The following is a 23,083-nucleotide window of genomic DNA, read 5'->3' on the forward strand; positions in this document are numbered from 1 at the left end:
GGCAGATAAATATAATGTCTTGTCTTATTCGCCCAACCGTTGGGCAGATAAGTCATACATTGAACATTACACGCCCAACCGTTGGGCAGATAAATATAATGTCCTACCTTATTCACCCAACCATTGGGCAGATAAATATAATGTCTTACCCTATTCACCCAACCGTTGGGCAGATAAGTCGTACATTGAACATTACACGCCCAACTGTTGGGCAGATAAATATAATGTCTTACCTTATTCGCCCAACCGTTGGGCAGATAAGTCGTACAGTGAACATTACACGCCCAATCGTTGGGCAGATAAATATAATGTCTTGTCTTATTCGCCCAACCGTTGGGCAGATAAGTCGTACATTGAACATTACACGCCCAACCGTTGGGCAGATAAATATAATGTCTTGTCTTATTCGCCCAACCATTGGGCAGATAAGTCATACATTGAACATTACACGCCCAACCGTTGGGCAGATAAATATAATGTCTTGTCTTATTCGCCCAACCATTGGGCAGATAAGTCATACATTGAACATTACACGCCCAACCGTTGGGCAGATAAATATAATGTCCTACCTTATTCACCCAACCATTGGGCAGATAAATATAATGTCTTACCCTATTCACCCAACCGTTGGGCAGATAAGTCGTACATTGAACATTACACGCCCAACTGTTGGGCAGATAAATATAATGTCTTACCTTATTCGCCCAACCGTTGGGCAGATAAGTCGTACAGTGAACATTACACGCCCAATCGTTGGGCAGATAAATATAATGTCTTGTCTTATTCGCCCAACCGTTGGGCAGATAACTCGTACATTGAACATTACACGCCCAACCGTTGGGCAGATAAATATAATGTCTTGTCTTATTCGCCCAACCGTGATCGTGTATTTGAGACATTTTGTGCATCTAAACTACATTTTTTACACCACTTTTTAAGGCTTTATTGTGGCATATGTTTTACACACTTAACGGCGTCATGTTTAATTGCCGCGAAAACACAGCAATGGTTCAAAACAGACTGTCATAAGGTCATAAGCATTTTGAACGGAAGCCTGTTAACAATGACGAAACAGTTATTGAACAAAATGCTGCTTGTTGGCTGTAAGATGGTATTAGTTTGACACTGTTCCCTGGGTGTGATGAGCCAAACAGAACCGCTTTAGATCACAGCTCCTCTGCGGGGTGTGAACCCTCCCGCAACCGGCGAAAAAATATCCGCCTTTTTTCCCTCCCGCGTTGAAACCGGAAGTGAGCTTACAAGTGCGCTCATTGGTCGGTTGTGGTTGGGCGTATATGCTCACGTATTTACTTTATTGAAACAACGGTTGGGCGTATAGCCACTCCGCAACACCTTACACATATCATTTCACAAACCAATTGAATCATTCACAGATAAAGCACAGTGTGTTTATCAATATTATTATGAATTATCTATATTGGAAATTTACTGTATTGGTGGTAGTACGGTAGCACACGGCATTCATTGGATTAAAAAAAATAGACATCTTTTCTCATAATTACGAGATCCTGATGTCGTAATTATGAGATCAGGAAAGGTGCCACATTGACCACTGCTTTGTTCAGGACCACATACTGTACTGCACGCCCACAAAGAAAACGTCTTTATGCAATTTGATTGTGTCCAATCCCTCAGTAAGGACAATTGTGAGAATTTCCAAGTCATAATCAAAAATCTGCCAATTTGTAACCAACAACGGTGCACTGTAATTGTACACAAAGTGTGGATTTTCCTCTATGGTGTTCCTGGGTGAATTAAATTCCTTCAGGGAGGGGCATGGGCCCCCCAGACTGACATGCATCTGGCTGGGGGGTGAGCCCCTCTATGTCATAATCATAATCAGGGACAAAGAAATAAGCATGTTTTTGATTGTGGGAGGAAATTGGAGTGCCCGGAGGAAACCCACACAGACACAGGGATAATATTCATCTCCACACAGAAAGGGCAGGAAGCGATCCCACAACCTTCGTGCTGTTAGGTATCAGTGCTAATCACTAAACCACATTATAAGACAATGTATTCTTGAAGACACAAGTGTTTGCGGATAATGTTGCTCTACGATGTAAAGAAGAAAGTTTTAAAATGGGTTTTTTTTTTGTTTCTTTCTTTCTTTTTTGCATCAGGTGGCCGAAGGTCCTCCTGGGTGAGGAACTGGACAGTGTGGACCTACTTCAGAGACTACTTTCCAGTCCAGGTTGGTACATTTGTAATTAATATCCGAGTATGCTGTTGCAACTCAGTTTCACGGCAAGTCGTGATTCAGCAGCACGAAATATACATTAATCTATTGGTTTGTGATATTGTGTGACGAAAAGTGCCTCATTCTCGTTACGGCAGCAGAAATTCATCCTAATTCATTCCGTGATGGCTGCACAAAATTAAAAGTGAAGCGGGTTGGGGTGGTCTATGGTTAGGGGTGGGGGGTAGGAGTAGGGTTAGTAATAGTGATTTGCAAAAAAAAAAAAAAAAACCCATCACGAAAATTTGACTCATTTCGTGACGGGAGCACGAAAAATAAAAAACGTGAGACTGGGCTGGCTGTTGAGCATTTCTTGATATGGTAGTTGAGGAATGTATTATTAAACCAAACCTGTCCAAACTTTTGAGTTTGGATTTGTGATGTTTGGAGTGGTTGCTGTTTCATTTGCGCCACTGAGAGGTAAAGTGAGATGTCCTGCAAAATTACAGTTTTTGATATAAGTGCATTGTAATACTCCCAATATTATGAGCTCCAAGTCAAGTGTAGGAACATGTGCAGCTCACATTGTTGTTTGCACTAAAACAGAAACACCTTGAGTCCTGGACAGCAACCGCTTAGGCAGACAACTGGTCCATCCCCGACTCTGGAAAGTATTCATTTATCTGCCACAGCCATGCAAAACATGAACATCTTTTTGACCTTTTCCGACCACTGGGCTCCTCAACACTGAGTCACGTGTGTGCTGGATCATGTCCAGAAAAATGCACCACAGAGCCAAGATGTCATAGCTGATATTTCCTCACTGTGCAAGCGATACTCCTCACCCAAGACTTCAGACATCCCAAGAAATAACGCAAAGTAATTTCAATGGTAATAAAGGATCCTCCAAACAGACCGAGTACCAAAGACACCTTCAGTTATCGTCCAAGTCTCACAACCATAAAATATGACAGGGAGCACCAGGAACCGAAAGACTTAAGGCACTTTGACACTTACATGAATTTGATTTCCGCACTGCTGCGCAATTCATCGTGCCAATGCAACCTGCTTTGTCCCGCTTGACACCACGCTATATAAAATAATCATTTTGTAGTCGATGACGCATTTGTTCTCAGAACTTGGCTGATGAAACCATTCTCTCGTTGCTCCCAGAATCAGAGAGAAATGAACTACATCTGCATTTTGTCTCGTGCGCGTTGTGCGGTGGAGAACATATTTGGAATCGTGTCTCAAAGGTAATTACTTATAGTATACATTGTAATGGACTGGTAAAACAGTTGCATTTTTATTCCTTCTTGAGTTAGATAATGTATCTGTAAAATTGTGTTTATTATAGATGTAACATCTTGTCATAATCGTTCAGACACGCAGTGTTTTTAAATAGTTTGCGCAATGTTCATTACTAGTTCACAAAATTAATGCATGACAGATGTTTTGAACATTTCAAAATTATCTTTGTGCACTGGCACGCAGCTGCGCACAGTTCACGTACAGGTTACGCACAGTTTATGATGAGTTTACTCATTGGCACGCCATATTGCGTGCCAGTGTGGGCAACAAATTCGTGCAAGTGTCAAGGTGCCTTTAGACTTTCGTTCTCCTGCAGGATATCAACACCAAACACCTCTGTCCATGACACTATAAGTGTCTCTCAAACTTGAAGGCCTGAACTCGAAGACATGAACGTCACTGGTGGTTGGCTCTCACTGCGGTATTGTATCACTTCCTGTTCCGGAGCACAGCGGTGTTTTTCTGTATCTGTTAGCTGTTTAATCTGCGCAGTTAGATTGATCTAGTTATCTAGATTACGATTTGTTTCTCAGTGTAATCTCCACGTGCCTTAACTAAAGCACTCCTTCTGCTGAATCACCTCTAAATTATTTACACATTATTCACTTTGCGTGTTTTTAGGAATCCGCTACCTTAGCGCAGCTACTAGCTCTTAGCCGATTTAGCATGGCGGCTTCTCCTGTCTCTCCCGCACTTTTCTGCTCTGGGTGTGAAATGTTTAGTTATTCCTCGGCCTCCTTTAGCAGTAAGGGTACTTGTAATAAGTGTAGCTTATTCATAGCTTTGGAGGCCAGGCTGGGCAAATTGGAGACTCGGCTCCGCACCGTGGAAAATTCTACAGCTAGCCAGGCCCCTGTAGTCGGTGCGGACCAAGGTAGCTTAGCCGCCGTTAGTTCCCCTCTGGCAGATCCCGAGCAGCCGGGAAAGCAGGCCGACTGGGTAACTGTGAGGAGGAAGCGTAGTTCTAAACAGAAGCCCCGTGTACACCGCCAACCCGTTCACATTTCTAACCGTTTTTCCCCATTCGACGACACACCCGCCGAGGATCAAACTCTGGTTATTGGCGACTCTGTTTTGAGAAATGTGAAGTTAGTGACACCAGCAACCATACTCAACTGTCTTCCGGGGGCCAGAGTAGGCGACATTGAAGGAAATTTGAAACTGCTGGCTAAGGCTAAGCGTAAATTTGGTAAGATTGTAATTCACGTCGGCAGTAATGACACCCGGTTACGCCAATCGGAGGTCACTAAAATTAACATTAAATCGGTGTGTAACTTTGCAAAAACAATGTCGGACTCTGTAGTTTTCTCTGGGCCCCTCCCCAATCGGACCGGGAGTGACATGTTTAGCTGCATGTTCTCCTTGAATTGCTGGCTGTCTGAGTGGTGTCCAAAAAATGAGGTGGGCTTCATAGATAATTGGCAAAGCTTCTGGGGAAAACCTGGTCTTGTTAGGAGAGACAGCATCCATCCCACTTTGGATGGAGCAGCTCTCATTTCTAGAAATCTGGCCAATTTTCTTAAATCCTCCAAACCGTGACTATCCAGGGTTGGGACCAGGAAGCAGAGTTGTAGTCTTACACACCTCTCTGCAGCTTCTCTCCCCCTGCCATCCCCTCATTACCCCATCCCCGTAGAGACGGTGTCTGCTCCCAGACCACCAATAACCAGCAAAAATCTATTTAAGCATAAAAATTCAAAAAGAAAAAATAATATAGCACCTTCAACTGCACCACAGACTAAAACAGTTAAATGTGGTCTATTAAACATTAGGTCTCTCTCTTCTAAGTCCCTGTTGGTAAATGATATAATAATTGATCAACATATTGATTTATTCTGCCTTACAGAAACCTGGTTACAGCAGGATGAATATGTTAGTTTAAATGAGTCAACACCCCCGAGTCACACTAACTGCCAGAACACTCGTAGCACGGGCCGAGGCGGAGGATTAGCAGCAATCTTCCATTCCAGCTTATTAATTAATCAAAAACCCAGACAGAGCTTTAATTCATTTGAAAGCTTGACTCTTAGTCTTGTCCATCCAAATTGGAAGTCCCAAAAACCAGTTTTATTTGTTATTATCTATCGTCCACCTGGTCTTTACTGTGAGTTTCTCTGTGAATTTTCAGACCTTTTGTCTGACTTAGTGCTTAGCTCAGATAAGATAATTATAGTGGGCGATTTTAACATCCACACAGATGCTGAGAATGACAGCCTCAACACTGCATTTAATCTATTATTAGACTCTATTGGCTTTGCTCAAAATGTAAATGAGTCCACCCACCACTTTAATCATATCTTAGATCTTGTTCTGACTTATGGTATGGAAATAGAAGACTTAACAGTATTCCCTGAAAACTCCCTTCTGTCTGATCATTTCTTAATAACATTTACATTTACTCTGATGGACTACCCAGCAGTGGGGAATAAGTTTCATTACACTAGAAGTCTTTCAGAAAGCGCTGTAACTAGGTTTAAGGATATGATTCCTTCTTTATGTTCTCTAATGCCATATACCAACACAGTGCAGAGTAGCTACCTAAACTCTGTAAGTGAGATAGAGTATCTCGTCAATAGTTTTACATCCTCATTGAAGACAACTTTGGATGCTGTAGCTCCTCTGAAAAAGAGAGCTTTAAATCAGAAGTGCCTGACTCTGTGGTATAACTCACAAACTCATAGCTTAAAGCAGATAACCCGTAAGTTGGAGAGGAAATGGCGTCTCACTAATTTAGAAGATCTTCACTTAGCCTGGAAAAAGAGTCTGTTGCTCTATAAAAAAAAGCCCTCCGTAAAGCTAGGACATCTTACTACTCATCACTAATTGAAGAAAATAAGAACAACCCCAGGTTTCTTTTCAGCACTGTAGCCAGGCTGACAAAGAGTCAGAGCTCTATTGAGCTGAGTATTCCATTAACTTTAACTAGTAATGACTTCATGACTTTCTTTGCTAACAAAATTTTAACTATTAGAGAAAAAATTACTCATAACCATCCCAAAGACGTATCGTTATCTTTGGCTGCTTTCAGTGATGCCGGTATTTGGTTAGACTCTTTCTCTCCGATTGTTCTGTCTGAGTTATTTTCATTAGTTACTTCATCCAAACCATCAACATGTTTATTAGACCCCATTCCTACCAGGCTGCTCAAGGAAGCCCTACCATTATTTAATGCTTCGATCTTAAATATGATCAATCTATCTTTGTTAGTTGGCTATGTACCACAGGCTTTTAAGGTGGCAGTAATTAAACCATTACTTAAAAAGCCATCACTTGACCCAGCTATCTTAGCTAATTATAGGCCAATCTCCAACCTTCCTTTTCTCTCAAAAATTCTTGAAAGGGTAGTTGTAAAACAGCTAACTGATCATCTGCAGAGGAATGGTCTATTTGAAGAGTTTCAGTCAGGTTTTAGAATTCATCTTAGTACAGAAACAGCATTAGTGAAGGTTACAAATGATCTTCTTATGGCCTCGGACAGTGGACTCATCTCTGTGCTTGTTCTGTTAGACCTCAGTGCTGCTTTTGATACTGTTGACCATAAAATTTTATTACAGAGATTAGAGCATGCCATAGGTATTAAAGGCACTGCGCTGCGGTGGTTTGAATCATATTTATCTGAACGATTACAATTTGTTCATGTAAATGGGGAATCTTCTTCACAGACTAAAGTTAATTATGGAGTTCCACAAGGTTCTGTGCTAGGACCAATTTTATTCACTTTATACATGCTTCGCTTAGGCAGTATTATTAGACGGTATTGCTTAAATTTTCATTGTTACGCAGATGATATCCAGCTTTATCTATCCATGAAGCCAGAGGACACACACCAATTAGCTAAACTGCAGGATTGTCTTACAGACATAAAGACATGGATGACCTCTAATTTCCGGCTTTTAAACTCAGATAAAACTGAAGCTATTGTACTTGGCCCCACAAATCTTAGAAACATGGTGTCTAACCAGATCCTTACTCTGGATGGCATTACCCTGACCTCTAGTAATACTGTGAGAAATCGTGGAGTCATTTTTGATCAGGATATGTCATTCAAAGCGCATATTAAACAAATATGTAGGACTGCTTTTTTGCATTTACGCAATATCTCTAAAATTAGAAAGGTCTTGTCTCAGAGTGATGCTGAAAAACTAATTCATGCATTTATTTCCTCTAGGCTGGACTATTGTAATTCATTATTATCAGGTTGTCCTAAAAGTTCCCTAAAAAGCCTTCAGTTAATTCAAAATGCTGCAGCTAGAGTACTAACGGGGACTAGAAGGAGAGAGCATATCTCACCCATATTGGCCTCTCTTCATTGGCTTCCTGTTAATTCTAGAATAGAATTTAAAATTCTTCTTCTTACTTATAAGGTTTTGAATAATCAGGTCCCATCTTATCTTAGGGACCTCATAGTACCATATCACCCCAATAGAGCGCTTCGCTCTCAGACTGCAGGCTTACTTGTAGTTCCTAGGGTTTGTAAGAGTAGAATGGGAGGCAGAGCCTTCAGCTTTCAGGCTCCTCTCCTGTGGAACCAGCTCCCAATTCAGATCAGGGAGACAGACACCCTCTCTACTTTTAAGATTAGGCTTAAAACTTTCCTTTTTGCTAAAGCTTATAGTTAGGGCTGGATCAGGTGACCCTGAACCATCCCTTAGTTATGCTGCTATAGACTTAGACTGCTGGGGGGTTCCCATGATGCACTGAGTGTTTCTTTCTCTTTTTGCTCTGTATGCACCACTCTGCATTTAATCATTAGTGATTGATCTCTGCTCCCCTCCACAGCATGTCTTTTTCCTGGTTCTCTCCCTCAGCCCCAACCAGTCCCAGCAGAAGACTGCCCCTCCCTGAGCCTGGTTCTGCTGGAGGTTTCTTCCTGTTAAAAGGGAGTTTTTCCTTCCCACTGTAGCCAAGTGCTTGCTCACAGGGGGTCGTTTTGACCGTTGGGGTTTTATATAATTATTGTATGGCTTTTGCCTTACAATATAAAGCGCCTTGGGGCAACTGTTTGTTGTGATTTGGCGCTATATATAAAAAAAAAATTGATTGATTGATTTATACTGTAGAGTGACTGAAGTTCAACATCCTCATACAGATACACTTCTGATGGCCAAGCTCAGGAAGCCATTGAAAGCCTGGAGCTTAATCTTTATCTTGGATAATTGCAAACCAAGATATCGATTCCTCACTCAGCTTCTCAGCTGCTGCAATCAGGTTATCTGTTGAGTCTGCAAAGATCACAGCATTAAATAAGAAGACAAGGTTGGTCCTTGTCATTGCTTGTGTGACGGAGGCCAGCAGTAGTCGATGTGCATGTGGTAGTCAATAGGCCTCACTTTCCCGACAGCCAAAGGATACTCTGGCTGCTCAGGTTTTTAGCTGACTGGTCAGTGTCCCATGCCGGAGATCGTAAGTTTCCAGAAAAAATTCTTGCTCTGGTAGTTTAACTTCTAGACTCTTGTGAGAGTCTAGAAGCAGAAGCTGAGGAAGCTTCTGCGATTTGAAGCGAAACGTCCTCGCGTCAGGCAACCCAGTCCAGTCGAAGATTCCAGCTTCTCTACTATGGAAACCACCTGGACAACTGAGAGCCTACACAGAAACATCCCAGTGTTTCCTTGCAGCGTCATTTGACTTTTCCAAAGCTTGTGATTCGATTGACTGGCGTGTTATCTGTGACAGCCTGAGAATTTGTGGGATGAACTTTAAAATGATGTGTAATTTGTTATGGTTTCCACTTTCTTTGATGTGTACAATTTGTCACTTCCTTTAAAATTTTCTTTAATTTTGTAACTTTAAAGGCCAATATCTCAAAATGACCCCCGTGTGGGATAGTCTTATGAATGTGTCACCTCCATTGATTTGTAGTTGTGCACAGGTTTGACATTGTAGAGATAATCTTATCAGACGTGTATCAGGTATCAGCTGTCTGCTCCACACTGTTCCTTGTACAATGTTGTTTACGATGAGGGTTTGACGTTGGTCGGGATCTTTGGACTTTGTCCTTCCACGGAGGTTACGTTGCGCCGATGAGTGTGTGTTGTTCCAAAATGCTTCTTGACATTACAGGGTGACTGTTGCTCAGCCTAAAGGAGAGTGAATTATCAATACTGTGGTGGAGGGAGGAGGTCTACAGGAGCAGTGCATGAAAAAACTGTGAACGCAGGAGCCACAGGTCAAGGTTGGACTATCTTTGGAAATTTAACCCATCTGTCCTTTGAAATATGCTACACAAGTCAGTCACAGGATTTTACCAAATCATTGTATTTGCATGGACAAACAGTGCTCTTTTGATGCCAATCTCATGCTTGTCAGTGCAGTTTTCCAAAATAAAAACCATTTGTGCCCAGTACATCAGATGTACTCTTCTCCTGTTTTTGGTTGTTCTTCAAACCCCAGAAGAAGAGCTTTTATTAATCTTATGTGGTTATTAGCTCATCTCATGTGCTTACTTCGTCAGTGTGTTAAGAAATGCCAGGATAAGTACCTTAAAGATCCGAAAACCTTTCAACAAAAGAAAAACTGTCAGTACGGTACCGTAGAAACTGTGTAAAGTATGTAATTACAGCAGAGTGTTTATCAGTGTGGAGTGGAACATTTAGTTCATGCATTTAAACTGTAGCCATTTGTTAGGTGGGTTGATACTGTTGCAGATAATTGTCACCCCAATGCCTGATGTTTAGTATCTTTTGAGACTGCTTACAAAGGTTTTGATATTGGTGTTGAAATGTTCATTGTTATTGACTAACCTAAACTCTGTGGGAGGAGCTCATAGTGTCATGAGGTTGCTGGATGGAGGTGTTTGGCAAAGCCAATATCTTTACAGGAGAACAAAAGTCCAAGTCTTTTGGGACGACTTTGTCATTATCCATTAACTTTAGGTAACAAGTCTTTACTGAATGATCATTGGCCAGTGGTGGGCACAGATAACCAAAAAATTAACTTCGATAACAGATCATCAGATAACTGAAAAGTTATCTTTGATAAAGATAAAACAATAAACCACCCAAAAATGTATCGGAAGTTACAGATAACCGATAACAGATAAATTCCAATATTGTCTCTGGTACATTTACAACTACTAATAAAACAAATTTAAATTTTAATGCCACAGTAGCTTCTAGTAATATTAAAAGTAACAACAGACCCAAACAATGAGACCACACTTTTGTCTTTGAAAATTCTGCCCCTGCTGGAAGCACTTGTTCACTACAGAGCTCCCAGTAGAGGCACTCTGAGAGCAGCTATAAAGCCAACTCTCTAGCAGTCACAACGCTCCGATCAGGCGGAGGTCTTGAAAAATAAAGTCATGCTGACTTGTGGTTTTGATTTATAAATAACATTAATACTGATAGAATAACTCCATTAATGTCAAGTCTGTCATTTGTACAAAGTTAAAATATAGCATACGAGGTCTGTTAGAAAAGTATCGGACCTTTTTATTTTTTTCAAAAACCATATGGATTTGAATCACGTGTGATTGCATCAGCCAAGCTTGAACCTTCGTGCGCATGCGTGAGTTTTTTCACGCCTGTCGGTTGCGTCATTCGCCTGTGAGCAGGCTTTGTGTGAGCACTGGTCCACCCCTCTCATCGGATTTTTATTGTGAATAAATGTTTGAACGATTTGGAGCTTTGCTGCATCATATTTTTCCAGAAACTGTGAGAGACCTCCAGGTGGACACCATTCGGAAAATTTAGATGGCTTTCAGCGACGATTTTATGGGGATTACACAGATTAAGGAGTGCTCCAGCTGGTTTAAAGACCGCCCACAGCGGCTGAGAGCGCGCGCGCTCCGAGCGCCGATCGACAGGCTCAAACCCCGCTGAAACAACCAGATCATTTCCAACGTGAAGGCTTTGTTGATCCGGGATGTCGTCTGACTTTCACAAAAAAGGCAGAAGGCGTGGACGTCAGCACTTTTTCGGCACTTTCTACTGTTACAGGAGGTTTTTTCATGGAAACAGAAGCGGAGGATTGCGCCACCGTGCCGCTCATGGTGCGGGACAAAACCACCTCCATGTTGCTCTCACAGGCCGGCTTTCAGGTGGCTTTCAGACGGCTTCCAGTTGCTTTTCAGTCGTGTGAGTATCCGAGAAATTGTGCATGAGCTGGACATGCCCCAACATGTCCTGTGAGGCTTCATCACGGCGTTGCTTTGCGCCATGAGGCTCCGCCACGACGCGCAGAATTCCTCCACTTCTCTAACCATGACAAAAACTCCTGTAACAGTGGAATGTGCCATTCATTTCTAAACTGGGCGCTGTGTTTTATCTGGGATGTCCTCTGACTAGCACAGGAATTGCGGAAGACGTGGACATCAGCACTTTTTCGGCACACTGAGACAGACGTGCGGAGGAATTCCACGCGGCAGAGCCGCATGGCGCAAAGCAACGCCGTGATGAAGCCTCACAGGACATGTTGGGGCATGTCCAGCTCATGCACAGTTTCTCGGTTATTCACACGACTGAAAACCCACCGACAGCCGTCTGAAAGCCACCTGAAAGCCGTCCTGTGAGACCAACACGGAGGTGGTTTTGTCCCGCGCCATGAGCGGCACGGTGGCACATCCGTCCGCTTCTCTTGCCATGACAAAAACTCCTGTAACAGTGGAATGTGCCGAAAAAGTGCTGATGTCCACGTCTTCTGCCTTTTTTGTGAAAGTCAGACGACGTCCCGGATCAACAAAGCCTTCACTTTGGAAATGATCTGGTTGTTTCAGCGGGGTGTCAGCCTGTCGATCGGCACTTGGAGCACGCCGCGCTCTCAGACGCTGTGGGCGGTCTTTAAACCGGCTGGAGCATTCCTTAATCTGTGTAATCCCCATAAAATCGTCAGTGAAAGCCATCTAAATTTTCCGAATGGTGTCCAGCTGGAGGTCTCTCACAGTTTCTGGAAAAATTTGATGCAGCAAAGCTCCAAATCATTCAGACATTTATTCGCAATAAAAATCCGACAAGAGGGGTGGACCACTGCTCACACAAAGCCTGCTCACAGGCGAATGACGCAACCGACAGGTGTGAAAAAAATCACGCATGCACACGAAGGTTCAAGCTTGGCTGATGCAATCACACGTGATTCAAATCCATATGGTTTTTGCAAAAAATAAAAAGGTCCGATACTTTTTGGACAGACCTCGTATATCTTTTAATGTTGAATAATGCACTAATTCTGAGGTTTTTTAACAAACACAGACAGATCGCAAAGGATTCTGGGTAAAAGTGCCTCTGCTAAACACTGATTGGTTCAGTCATTCATTATGTAAACCAACACGTTAATGTGACGTCTGTCATGTGTTGGTGTTTACAGATAAATGTGCTTTTGTAAAATATTCCATTTTTTTAATTTGTAAAAACAGGCATTTTTATGGAGCCCTGGAAGTGTCATCGCAAAACGTTTTGCATGTGGAGAGAATGTGCACACATTTTATGATGTTGTAAAATGTGCTTTACACTGTGCGAGATGATTTTTCATGCAGGAATTTTTTGGACAGAGTTTCAGGTTAATCGCACATCCTGCATCGTGTAGTGTACATGGAGTAACAAGCTGCGTTTAACATCTCAGGACCACGTCCTGATCGCCGATCGTATTGTCCAATGAAAATCAAACCTGTTTGATATTATTCTGGTCGGCCGTCGTGAGGGTATCCTGCTGCTGAAGAGCTACAAGCATCTAACCGCTCGCACTGTGCCTGTGCAAACACCGCAGAGCTGTCTTGTAATGTTATTTTGTTTGTTTTTTTTTGCTGTTGTTTTGTTTTTAAACTTCATTTGTAAAAAAAAAAAAAAAAAGCCATTTGCAAAGCCAAAAAGTTGATTTGGTGTCCAGATGCTTAGTACTTAGGGTGAATACTGCCATGAACACTACTGGCCAGTAGATGGCAGTAGAGGCCTTGAAAACAAAATTCCAGATAATCCCTGTCTGCTACATTTAAAATGCGTGGAATTTAACAAACGCAAATACAATAACAACGTCTATAAACCCAGAGAATATATTCACGAGAGTTTTAGGCACTAGAGTTTAATGCTGTTGTCTGTGGAGCCTGAACAGAGTGTCTGAAATGCAATTGTCCTGTCGTGATTGTACTGAGATTACATCATCCTACCCATAATGCACTGCTGGAAACAGCATGTGCTCACAAAACCTTAAACATTAGCACATTACTTTAAAACTAAAACATATAGCTGATATTTTCACTTTATAAAACTTCAGACATGACAGTAATTTTAAATAACTTGTCCAAAATTAGTTTGGTTAAAATTTGAACCATAAGTTAAAAATGTATGCCTCTGGATGACTTGGGTGATATTGCCAGCATATCGGTATGGTGTTAAAGGAAATTATTATTATTTTTTATTTTATTTTTTATTTTTTTTTTTTGTGGCCTTTTCGCCTTTGTCTACAGAGGCTAGAGATGCTTTTCATAAAAGCAGCTCTCTTCTGTTAGCAGAGGGTATAACTGTCCATCTGTTACAAAACAGGCAGGTGCTGAACTGATTTTAAATTTAAAAAATGCTTGTTGCTGTTCAGCTTTGTTTACGTTATCAGTCTAAAAGTTACCGGACAAAAATCAATCGGAAGATATTTGGTCCAATAATGTTTTTTAAAGTTATCTAAAAAGATAATCTGATAGTGAAAACATTATCTTCGATAATTATCTGTTATCGGATTATCGGAAGTGTGCCCACCACTGTCATCGGCTAATAGAAGCCTGTCACAAATATATCGGTATCAGCATTACTTTTGCTGATATGAAAGCTTCTATTTAACAGAATAAACAATAGAAAAAACACCTTGGCTTTTTGAAATGGTGTCAATACATAGTTTGTCCAGCAAAGTAGTCAGGCAGTCCCGGCGCCAGAAAAAAAATATTAAGGGGGCGATGAGTTTATCACAGGGGGCGGGGTCGCTCCCCCCCCCCCCAAAAAAAAAGTGTGCACCGGAGGAGACATGCCTCTGCGCTCCTGGAAAGCTCGTGTATTTAGGCTACACCGTTGTAAGAGACTGACTGAGTAAGAGTAAAGAGTGATGACAGTATTTTTTTAAATTATTAATTGAATGTATAGACCCTCGGTCAAGTGATCTCCTACATACCACACAGAGCCGGTGTTCTGTCGAGATGAGGTGCGCCAACTTTCGACACTCTGAGCTGTGACGTACCTTCGTGTTGTCCAATAGGAACGACGCATTGGGCCAGAACACGGAAGACTTGTGGCAGAAACCACTGATCTGTACAAAATGGATTGGACCAATCCGATTGGTGCAGAAACCACTGATCTGTACAAAACATTAACGTGTGACAGGACTGCTCATTTATAGAGCAGGTTTCTGAAGAAAAATCATTGGAAATTTTTTGTTGTTGTTTGTTACCTCAAAATTTCTGATTACTGTTAAAAAAAAGTTTAGAACACTTGTAATTAAAATAGCTAAATAAATCAATAAATGGTTCTTTAGAAACCTTTCATCTGTAAACTAAAACCACCTGTTATTTCAGATTAGATAATTTCTTGTTTAACATAAGGAACCTCAGACATTTATTTTTAGACAAATAAAATAACATGGAAACGTGTATATTTTTTAAGTCTGGTAGATTATTTATATCTCATTTCAACCAGAAAAATAAACACTAAATAAATACAAATGTTTATTATAAATACAAAAGGAAATAATTTAACAATGACTGCAGTGTGATTGTAAAGTAGGATTTCTGTGACATAAACCTCATGATGAATTTTTTTATAGTCATTTCAACTTATAATTTCGTCAAAATATGTAATTGCCTTTAATGTTGTTATCAGGACAGAGTCATTTCTAAAATATGAATTTGAGCACAATAAGTGGAGAGCTTCTACCTGTGCAAATGTCTTTGGACTTTGATTCGTGGACATTTTTAAAAATAATAAAATAGTTGCTGTTCAAAGAGCCTTTTATTTAGAAGCAGGTGATGTTCTGCTGGATTCTCTGGACCAGATGAAGGTCTCTTCTGCAGCTTTGAACTCTGGTGGTTTTGCTGAAGAGCAGAGATGTTTTCTTTCGACTGGACTTCGTGGTGTTCAGCTCATCAATGGAAGTTTGGTTGTCTGCACAGCAAATGTTCCTGATTAGGACAAATAAAAATATTTCTTTAAATATAAAGAAACACTAAACAGTTTATACATAATAAAAGGGGGAAAACGGCAAAAAACGATGGAAAAAACGCGCAAAAAAATAAGTTATTTAAAGTTGAGCTTTTGTGGTGTCGGAAAAAAGCTGTAGCTTTATTTGGTAAAAATAAAAAAGACTGAACCATTTACAAATTAAAGTGTTCACTCAGATCAACTGTGCTAAAGGCTAAGCTAACGTTAGCCGATCATTAAACCTTCACAGTTCAGTAAACGTCACGTTTTATTTTTACATTATTCTCACCTCAGTAAAGCTGCAGAACTAAACTCCGTTGGTCAAACTGGGACTTCGCATATATCCAAAAAGTGGGAGATTTCGGACTGAGTGGGTTTGCTCCATCACCCCGGCGGCCTGGATCGCTCTGCCCAGTGATGATGCCTGAAGGCCGGCTTCTCCGTGCGGGTCGGCCCGCTGTCGCGGTTCGATCAATATCCCACTAAGACGTCAGTCCTCCCTCGGTCGGTGTCACTCCAAAAAGTAGCTGAAAAAAGCTTCTCCCAGCAGGGTGATGGAGAATCGTTCTACTGCTGGTTTTTAAAGGTTTTTTTGTGGTTCAGGTGACCGAAGATCAAGACGGCGATCGCTGAACTTTTTTCAGATTGTGGAAACAGCCAGAGTGTGACGTAGCAATCTCTGCCCCCTTGCCGCTTCTGAAGCAACGCGTCTGACGTCACGACGCGTTGGAAACGCACCGCCCTCTGCCACACTGACAAGCGCAACCCTCAACCTATCAAATCCCTTGAACACAGACACACGCCATATCCGTTTATTTTAAAATTAATTACTTTAGTTAATTAATTTGGTTTATTTATTAAATACGTGATATTATTGAATAACTAATATTTTGCTATATTTTCCAGTATTTCTTTTTCTTTCTTTTTTATTTTTTTGATAACTCTAACATCCAAGGGGGCAAGGTTGATGACGTGAGGGGGTGTCGCCCCCAAACGCCTCCTTGTGGCGCCGGCTATGCAGTCAGGCAACATTATTTACAATGCTGTTAATCATGGCTGGGGCCCCATCACCCCTTGGTCAAATTAGCGACAAGAGACAGAGGCAAAACGGCTAGCTGCCATTCATTTTCAATCAATTCAGTTCAATTCAATTTTATTTATATAGCGCCAAATCACAACAAACAGTTGCCCCAAGGCGCTTAATCATAAAAGTCATATTACAGGGACAAGAGACAAATGGTTGCTATGCCGCCAACTAGGCATAGACAAAATAGATGAGAAGTTTATTTTATGAAAATGCTGAGGGATGCAACACAGCGGCTGCCAATTAAAGAGAAGGCAGTATTATATTTATAGTTATTTACAATAAAGTTCATGTTTAAACTTTAATGCATCAAGCCTCAAATATATTTCATCATAAGGGTTTGATAAGGAAATCTTAGGAAATGTGGCTGCGGATGACCCAGAATTTTTCGTCTCCATTGCAACTTAGTTCATGTGAAGTCTGCGTTATGATCCCTGTATGTGTGTGTGCATGTGTGTGTGTCTGTCCTTGTTCTCTGGCTTCCCCTCATGACCGTTCCTGGGTTTGCCTCTTTGTGTTGTGACTGTCTGTCTTTCTTCTCCATTTCCTGATTTATTTTGGTGGTCACGGTTTTCTTGTGTTTTGTTCATTTTCTTCTTGTGTCTCTTCCGCAGCTGTTTCTATTTCCCTTGTGTACAAAGACTTGCGTGGTTTTCCCACTGAAACATGGAGTACAGCAAAACCCAGAAACTACACAAAAATATTCAGATGTATCAAAGTGTGCGTAGGCATGCATGCACGTTCCGTTTGAACATCCCACTGAACGTGGAATTGAGTGTGGAACCAAACTCGTCCCTGGCTATACCCCATTTAAATATACAGTTTCATGTAAATAGGTCCGTGGAGCAGAGATTCCCCACGACGTCACATCAGCCAACATGAACACAGAAAAGAAGTTAAATTACGTGGAGACACGCAAGGAGTTTAATTTGGTACACTGTTAAATGGATTAATCATCAAACTGGAAAAATGTTCGTGGGAGCTACAGAGCGAGTGTGTGTGTGTGTGCAACCTGAGCACAGAACAGCGCACACACACTGGCCTTAAAAAGGTGAGGCGCGCCTCCACTGACACTGTGACATTCACAACTTACACATGTATTTATTGATAAATACTGAACACAGGAAGCCTGTTAAGAAGCTCTGCAGCTCAAAACTGTCAAGCAAAAATAAAAAATACATTAATAATAATAATAATAATAACATATTTGAATATGCACATGCCCAAATGTGCGTATTCAAATATGTTACATTCGGCTCAATTACACGAATAGTCTATTTACACGGCATTATATGATGTGCAAATGTGCAAACTCTTGACAGGTTGCCCAGCTTACGCTGGAGTGCCCCTGATGGCAGGCAGTGCAGCGTGGTCAGCACCTGTGTGGGCACAGACAACCTCCTGGCTCCTCGCTGTATTGCGCTCTGGGACAGGTGCAGTTCTACGCGCACCTCTGGTAACAGTGGCCTTGGTAAACAAAATCGGTTTATGAGCCAATTATTGTTGTTTCCAAGAAAATCCTTGCATTCCCTGAATACACGCTCACCTCAGATTGCACCATTTGCAAGGTCCTCTGACGCTAATGCAGCCATTGTTAATGCAATTTTCTGCATCACTTTGCACATGGTTTTATATCCACCTACATAATTGCAAACACGTGGGTGTATTAACTGCTCATCAGTGTGTCTCTGATGTGCACATCACTCTGATTACTTAGTGTTTTCACACTATTAACAGTTCCCAACATCACTTCTGTGTGTCGGCAGTGCAACAGTTCATTTCACTTTTGATACATCTCGCTGGCATGGGGACGGACGTACACCATGTTTTTGTGCATAAGCACGCTTTGTACATGAGGCCCCCCATTTGTGTGATTACCTTCAGCATGTATTTACACCCCTGTATTCCTCTTGTGCATTGCCTGAATGTTGTGCTTTTTGCCCTCTTCTTGCCCACAGTTTTCTAGTGGTTCCTTGTAGTTGACTTCTTCTTCTTGTTGAACCATATTTTTCCTTGTGTATTTGTGAGTCTGCCTACCACTTATTGGACACTAGTGATGGCAAGATGAAACTTTTTGAAACATTGAAGCCTCTCTGCAAGTTACGTTGAAAAGTGGTTCATTTCTTGAGGCTTTGAATGCACACTAGAGACTCTTACTGGTCAATAAGAATATGATAAAACAAACAAAAAAAAAATACAAGACCCAAAATGCCATGTGTTGTCTGTTTTGACACAAATATATATATATATATATATATATGTATATATATATATATATGTGTGTATATATATATATATATATATGTGTATATATATATATATACATATATTGCAAGGTCAGGAAGGTTGAACCCTGCACTACCATGGGAAGGTTGATGGTTATCACATTTACCAGTTGGGGTTATGCAACTGTCATGTGTGTCATGCTCAGAGAGAGCCTTGAGTACACACTGTAATGGATCCAAGTCTGCACTGCCAGCAACACAGGTTCATGTTTGATGTTTGTGAGTTTTTATGAGTGATGTTCACTGCCAAGCGACTAAAACACACTTAGTCCTTTGAGCAAGAGGCTAAAATAATGCTGATTGTTAAGTAAAACTACACTATAGTTGGGGGCCACAGTTCTTTTGCAGAGTTACTATGTTATGATTCCACTTAAACTGACATGAGTGAAGTTGGCTGAACTGAGAATGACATAGTGCAACTAAGACCTTTTTAACTCACAAACATGACTTGTGACTCAACTGAACCAGCAAAGTGCCTTCAATTGCTCGGATCTCTGATTTTCTTTGTCTCACAGCTCATTAAGACGCACAACCTGCTTCCCAGCCGGAACTATATATTTGGCTACCACCCACACGGCATCTTTTGTTTTGGCGCTTTCTGCAACTTTGGGACAGAAGCCACAGGCTTCTCACAGAAGTTTCCAGGCATCAAACCCTCCCTTGCAACACTGGCAGGAAACTTCCGGTTCCCTATTCTTCGAGACTACCTCATGTCTGGAGGTGAGTTGGTTTAAGCAGTTGTCAAGACTCACTGGAGGACAAAAACAAAAAATCTACAGGAGACGTGACCTTTGCACTGTTGCTCACCTGAAAAAGCTTCTGTTTGCTTGTGTTTTGTGTCAGTTTAAACAAACAACAATGGCTTAAGGCCAACTTTACGTGTGCCTACCTGAGGGGTTTATTCCCATTTCGTCTACACTAAAATTCAGGATTTTGTCCTAGACAAAAGTCTTGTTTGGTCTATTCCCATTTGGTCTACACTCATTTGGACCACTATTCCCATATCGTCTACTACTAGTTTGTCTACTACCCAAAAGTGTTAAACTTATCAATAAATCAAAGCGTAGTGATATTGCCACATGAAATTTTGTATAGTGAGCGCTTTGTATGGCAGCATCCTGACATTGGGGTGAATGTGAGGCATTATTGTAAAGCGCTTTGAGCATCTGATGCAGATGGAAAAGCGCTATATAAATGCAGTCCATTTACCATTTTCTAATCATGTTATTAGAGGTATAAAGTGATTTGCTAAGGTGTGATAATTATCAGTCACACCTACTGTATGTGTTTAATCTAATTATTACTCAAAGCTTAATCAAAGGATTAACACTTTCACACCTTTGTTCTGCATAAACACAATAAAATAATAAAAACTGCACTTTGAGACAAAGGTAGCCAAAATGGGAAAACTGTCAACAGTGGGTGTAGATGAAATGGGACATAAACGAAATGTGAGTAGACCAAATGGGATGTAACCTCCTAAACAGGGCCAGACATATCCCGCTGTGCCAACATTTCTACTTAAACTAATATAATAAAATAACTGTAAATTATTATGTTAAAAGATGTTTCTGTGTAGGCTCTCAGTTGTCCAGGTGGTTTCCATAGTAGAGAAGCTTGAATCTTTGACTGGAGTCAGACTTCCAGAGCAAGAATTTTAGCTGAGGAAGCTTCTGTGATTTGAAGCGAAACGTCCTCACGTCAAGCAACCCAGTCCAGTCGAAGATTCAAGCTTCTCTACTATGTTAAAAGATGCCAATGTGGCGGACCCGGCGCCACGAGGGGGTGTTTGGGGGCGACGCCCCCTCATGTCATCAACCTCACCCCCTTGGATGTTAGAGTTATCAAAAAATAAAAATAAAAAAGAAAGAAAAAGAAATACTGGAAAATATAGCAAAATATTAGTTATTCAATAATATCATGTATTTAACAAATAAACCAAATTAATTAACTAAAGTAATTAATTTTAAAACAAACGGATATGGCGTGTGTCTGTGTTCAAGCGATTTGATAGGTTGAGGGTTGCGCTTGTCAGTGCGGCACAGGGCAAGCTCGATTTATTCTAGCAGTGTCAAGGGCCTTTCACACTGCAAGCTTCAGCACGACGCTTTAACGCTTCATAACGCCAGGCCGGTGCGTTTCCAACGTCTCGTGACGTCAAACGCGTCAATTCGGAAGCGGCAAGGGGGTGGAGATTTCCATGTCACACTCTGGCTGTTTCCACAATCTGAAAAAAGTTCAGCGACACCGACCGAGGGAGGACTGACGTCTTGGTGGGATATTGATCGAACCGCGACAGCGGGCCGACCCGCACGGAGAAGCCGGCCTTCAGGCATCATCACTGGGCAGAGCGATCCAGGCCGCCGGGGTGATGGAGCAAACCCACTCAGTCCGAAATCTCCCACTTTTTGGATATATGCGAAGTCCCAGTTTGACCAACGGAGTTTAGTTCTGCAGCTTTACTGAGGTGAGAATAATGTAAAAATAAAACGTGACGTTTACTGAACTGTGAAGGTTTAATGATCGGCTAACGTTAGCTTAGCCTTTAGCACAGTTGATCTGAGTGAACACTTTAATTTGTAAATGGTTCAGTCTTTTTTATTTTTACAAAATAAAGCTACAGCTTTTTCAGACACCACAAAAGTTTAGTTAGTTAGTTAGTTAGTTTAGTGTTTCTTTATATTTAAAGAAATATTTTTATTTGTCCTAATCAGGAACATTTGCTGTGCAGACAACCAAACTTCCATTGATGAGCTGAACACCACGAAGTCCAGTCGAAAGAAAACATCTCTGCTCTTCAGCAAAACCACCAGAGTTCAAAGCTGCAGAAGAGACCTTCATCTGGTCCAGAGAATCCAGCAGAACATCACCTGCTTCTAAATAAAAGGCTCTTTCAACAGCAACTATTTTATTATTTTTAAAAATGTCCACGAATCAAAGTCCAAAGACATTTGCACAGGTAGAAGCTCTCCACTTATTGTGCTCAAATTCATATTTTAGAAATGACTCTGTCCTGATAACATTAAAGACAATTACATATTTTGACGAAATTATAAGTTGAAATGACTATAAAAAAATTCATCATGAGGTTTATGTCACAGAAATCCTACTTTACAATCACACTGCAGTCATTGTTAAATTATTTCCTGTTGCATTTATAATAAACATTTGTATTTATTTACAGTGTTAGTTTTTCTGGTTGAAATAAGATATAAATAATCTACCAGACTTAAAAAATATACACGTTTCCATGTTATTTTATTTGTCTAAAAATAAATGTCTGAGGTTCCTTATGTTAAACAAGAAATTATCTAATCTGAAATAACAGGTGGTTTTAGTTTACAGATGAAAGGTTTCTAAAGAACCATTTATTGATTTATTTAGCTATTTTAATTACAAGTGTTCTAAACTTTTTTTAACAGTAATCAGAAATTTTGAGGTAACAAACAACAACAACAAAAAATTTCCAATGATTTTTCCTCAGAAACCTGCTCTATAAATGAGCAGTCCTGTCACACGTTATTGTTTTGACGCGCCTCATCTCGACAGAACACCGGCTCTGTGTGGTATGTAGGAGATCACTTGACCGAGGGTCTATACATTCAATTAATAATTTAAAAAAATACTGTCATCACTCTTTACTCTTACTCAGTCAGTCTCTTACAACGGTGTAGCCTAAATACACGAGCTTTCCAGGAGCGCACCCAATTCATTACGCACGCTCAGAGGCAGGTCCCCTCCGGTGCACACTTTTTTTTGGCGGGGGGGGGGGGGGGGGGGACCCTGCCCCCTGTGATAAACTCATCGCCCCCTTAATATTTTTTTTCTGGCGCCAGGTCTGCAACGTGACCCAAAATAGGAGGTTCACTGGTTTTCACCTGTCTGTCTGCATTAAAAATTTCTAAGATGAAATCTAGTAGTGTTTAAGTTTAATTACTGACAGAAAATTTGCAGACCTACTCACTATCTCACTGTTTCTGTTAAAGGGAATTAGGCCCTAATCTTATTAGAAAACTGTCAACCAGAATCCAGCACAGTGTTGTTTACATCAAGGCGAGCCACTGAAAGTGGTTATCGCAACAATTTAGAAAAATTA

The 23,083-nt window shown here is 41.0% G+C and overlaps 1 protein-coding gene across 1 annotated transcript in view; it reads left to right on the plus strand.

The window, feature by feature from the left end:
* The window catches only part of dgat2 (diacylglycerol O-acyltransferase 2), a 57,117-nt gene that overhangs the window by 13,183 nt on the left and 20,851 nt on the right, over positions 1-23,083 (plus strand). Inside the window, 2 exon segments of the mRNA XM_034179023.1 lie at positions 2,145-2,215; positions 19,503-19,707. Coding sequence (XP_034034914.1) covers positions 2,145-2,215; positions 19,503-19,707 — 276 coding nt within the window.

This window comes from Thalassophryne amazonica, chromosome 9 (genome assembly GCF_902500255.1).
Source record: "Thalassophryne amazonica chromosome 9, fThaAma1.1, whole genome shotgun sequence".
Classification (NCBI taxonomy): Eukaryota; Metazoa; Chordata; class Actinopteri; order Batrachoidiformes; family Batrachoididae; genus Thalassophryne; species Thalassophryne amazonica.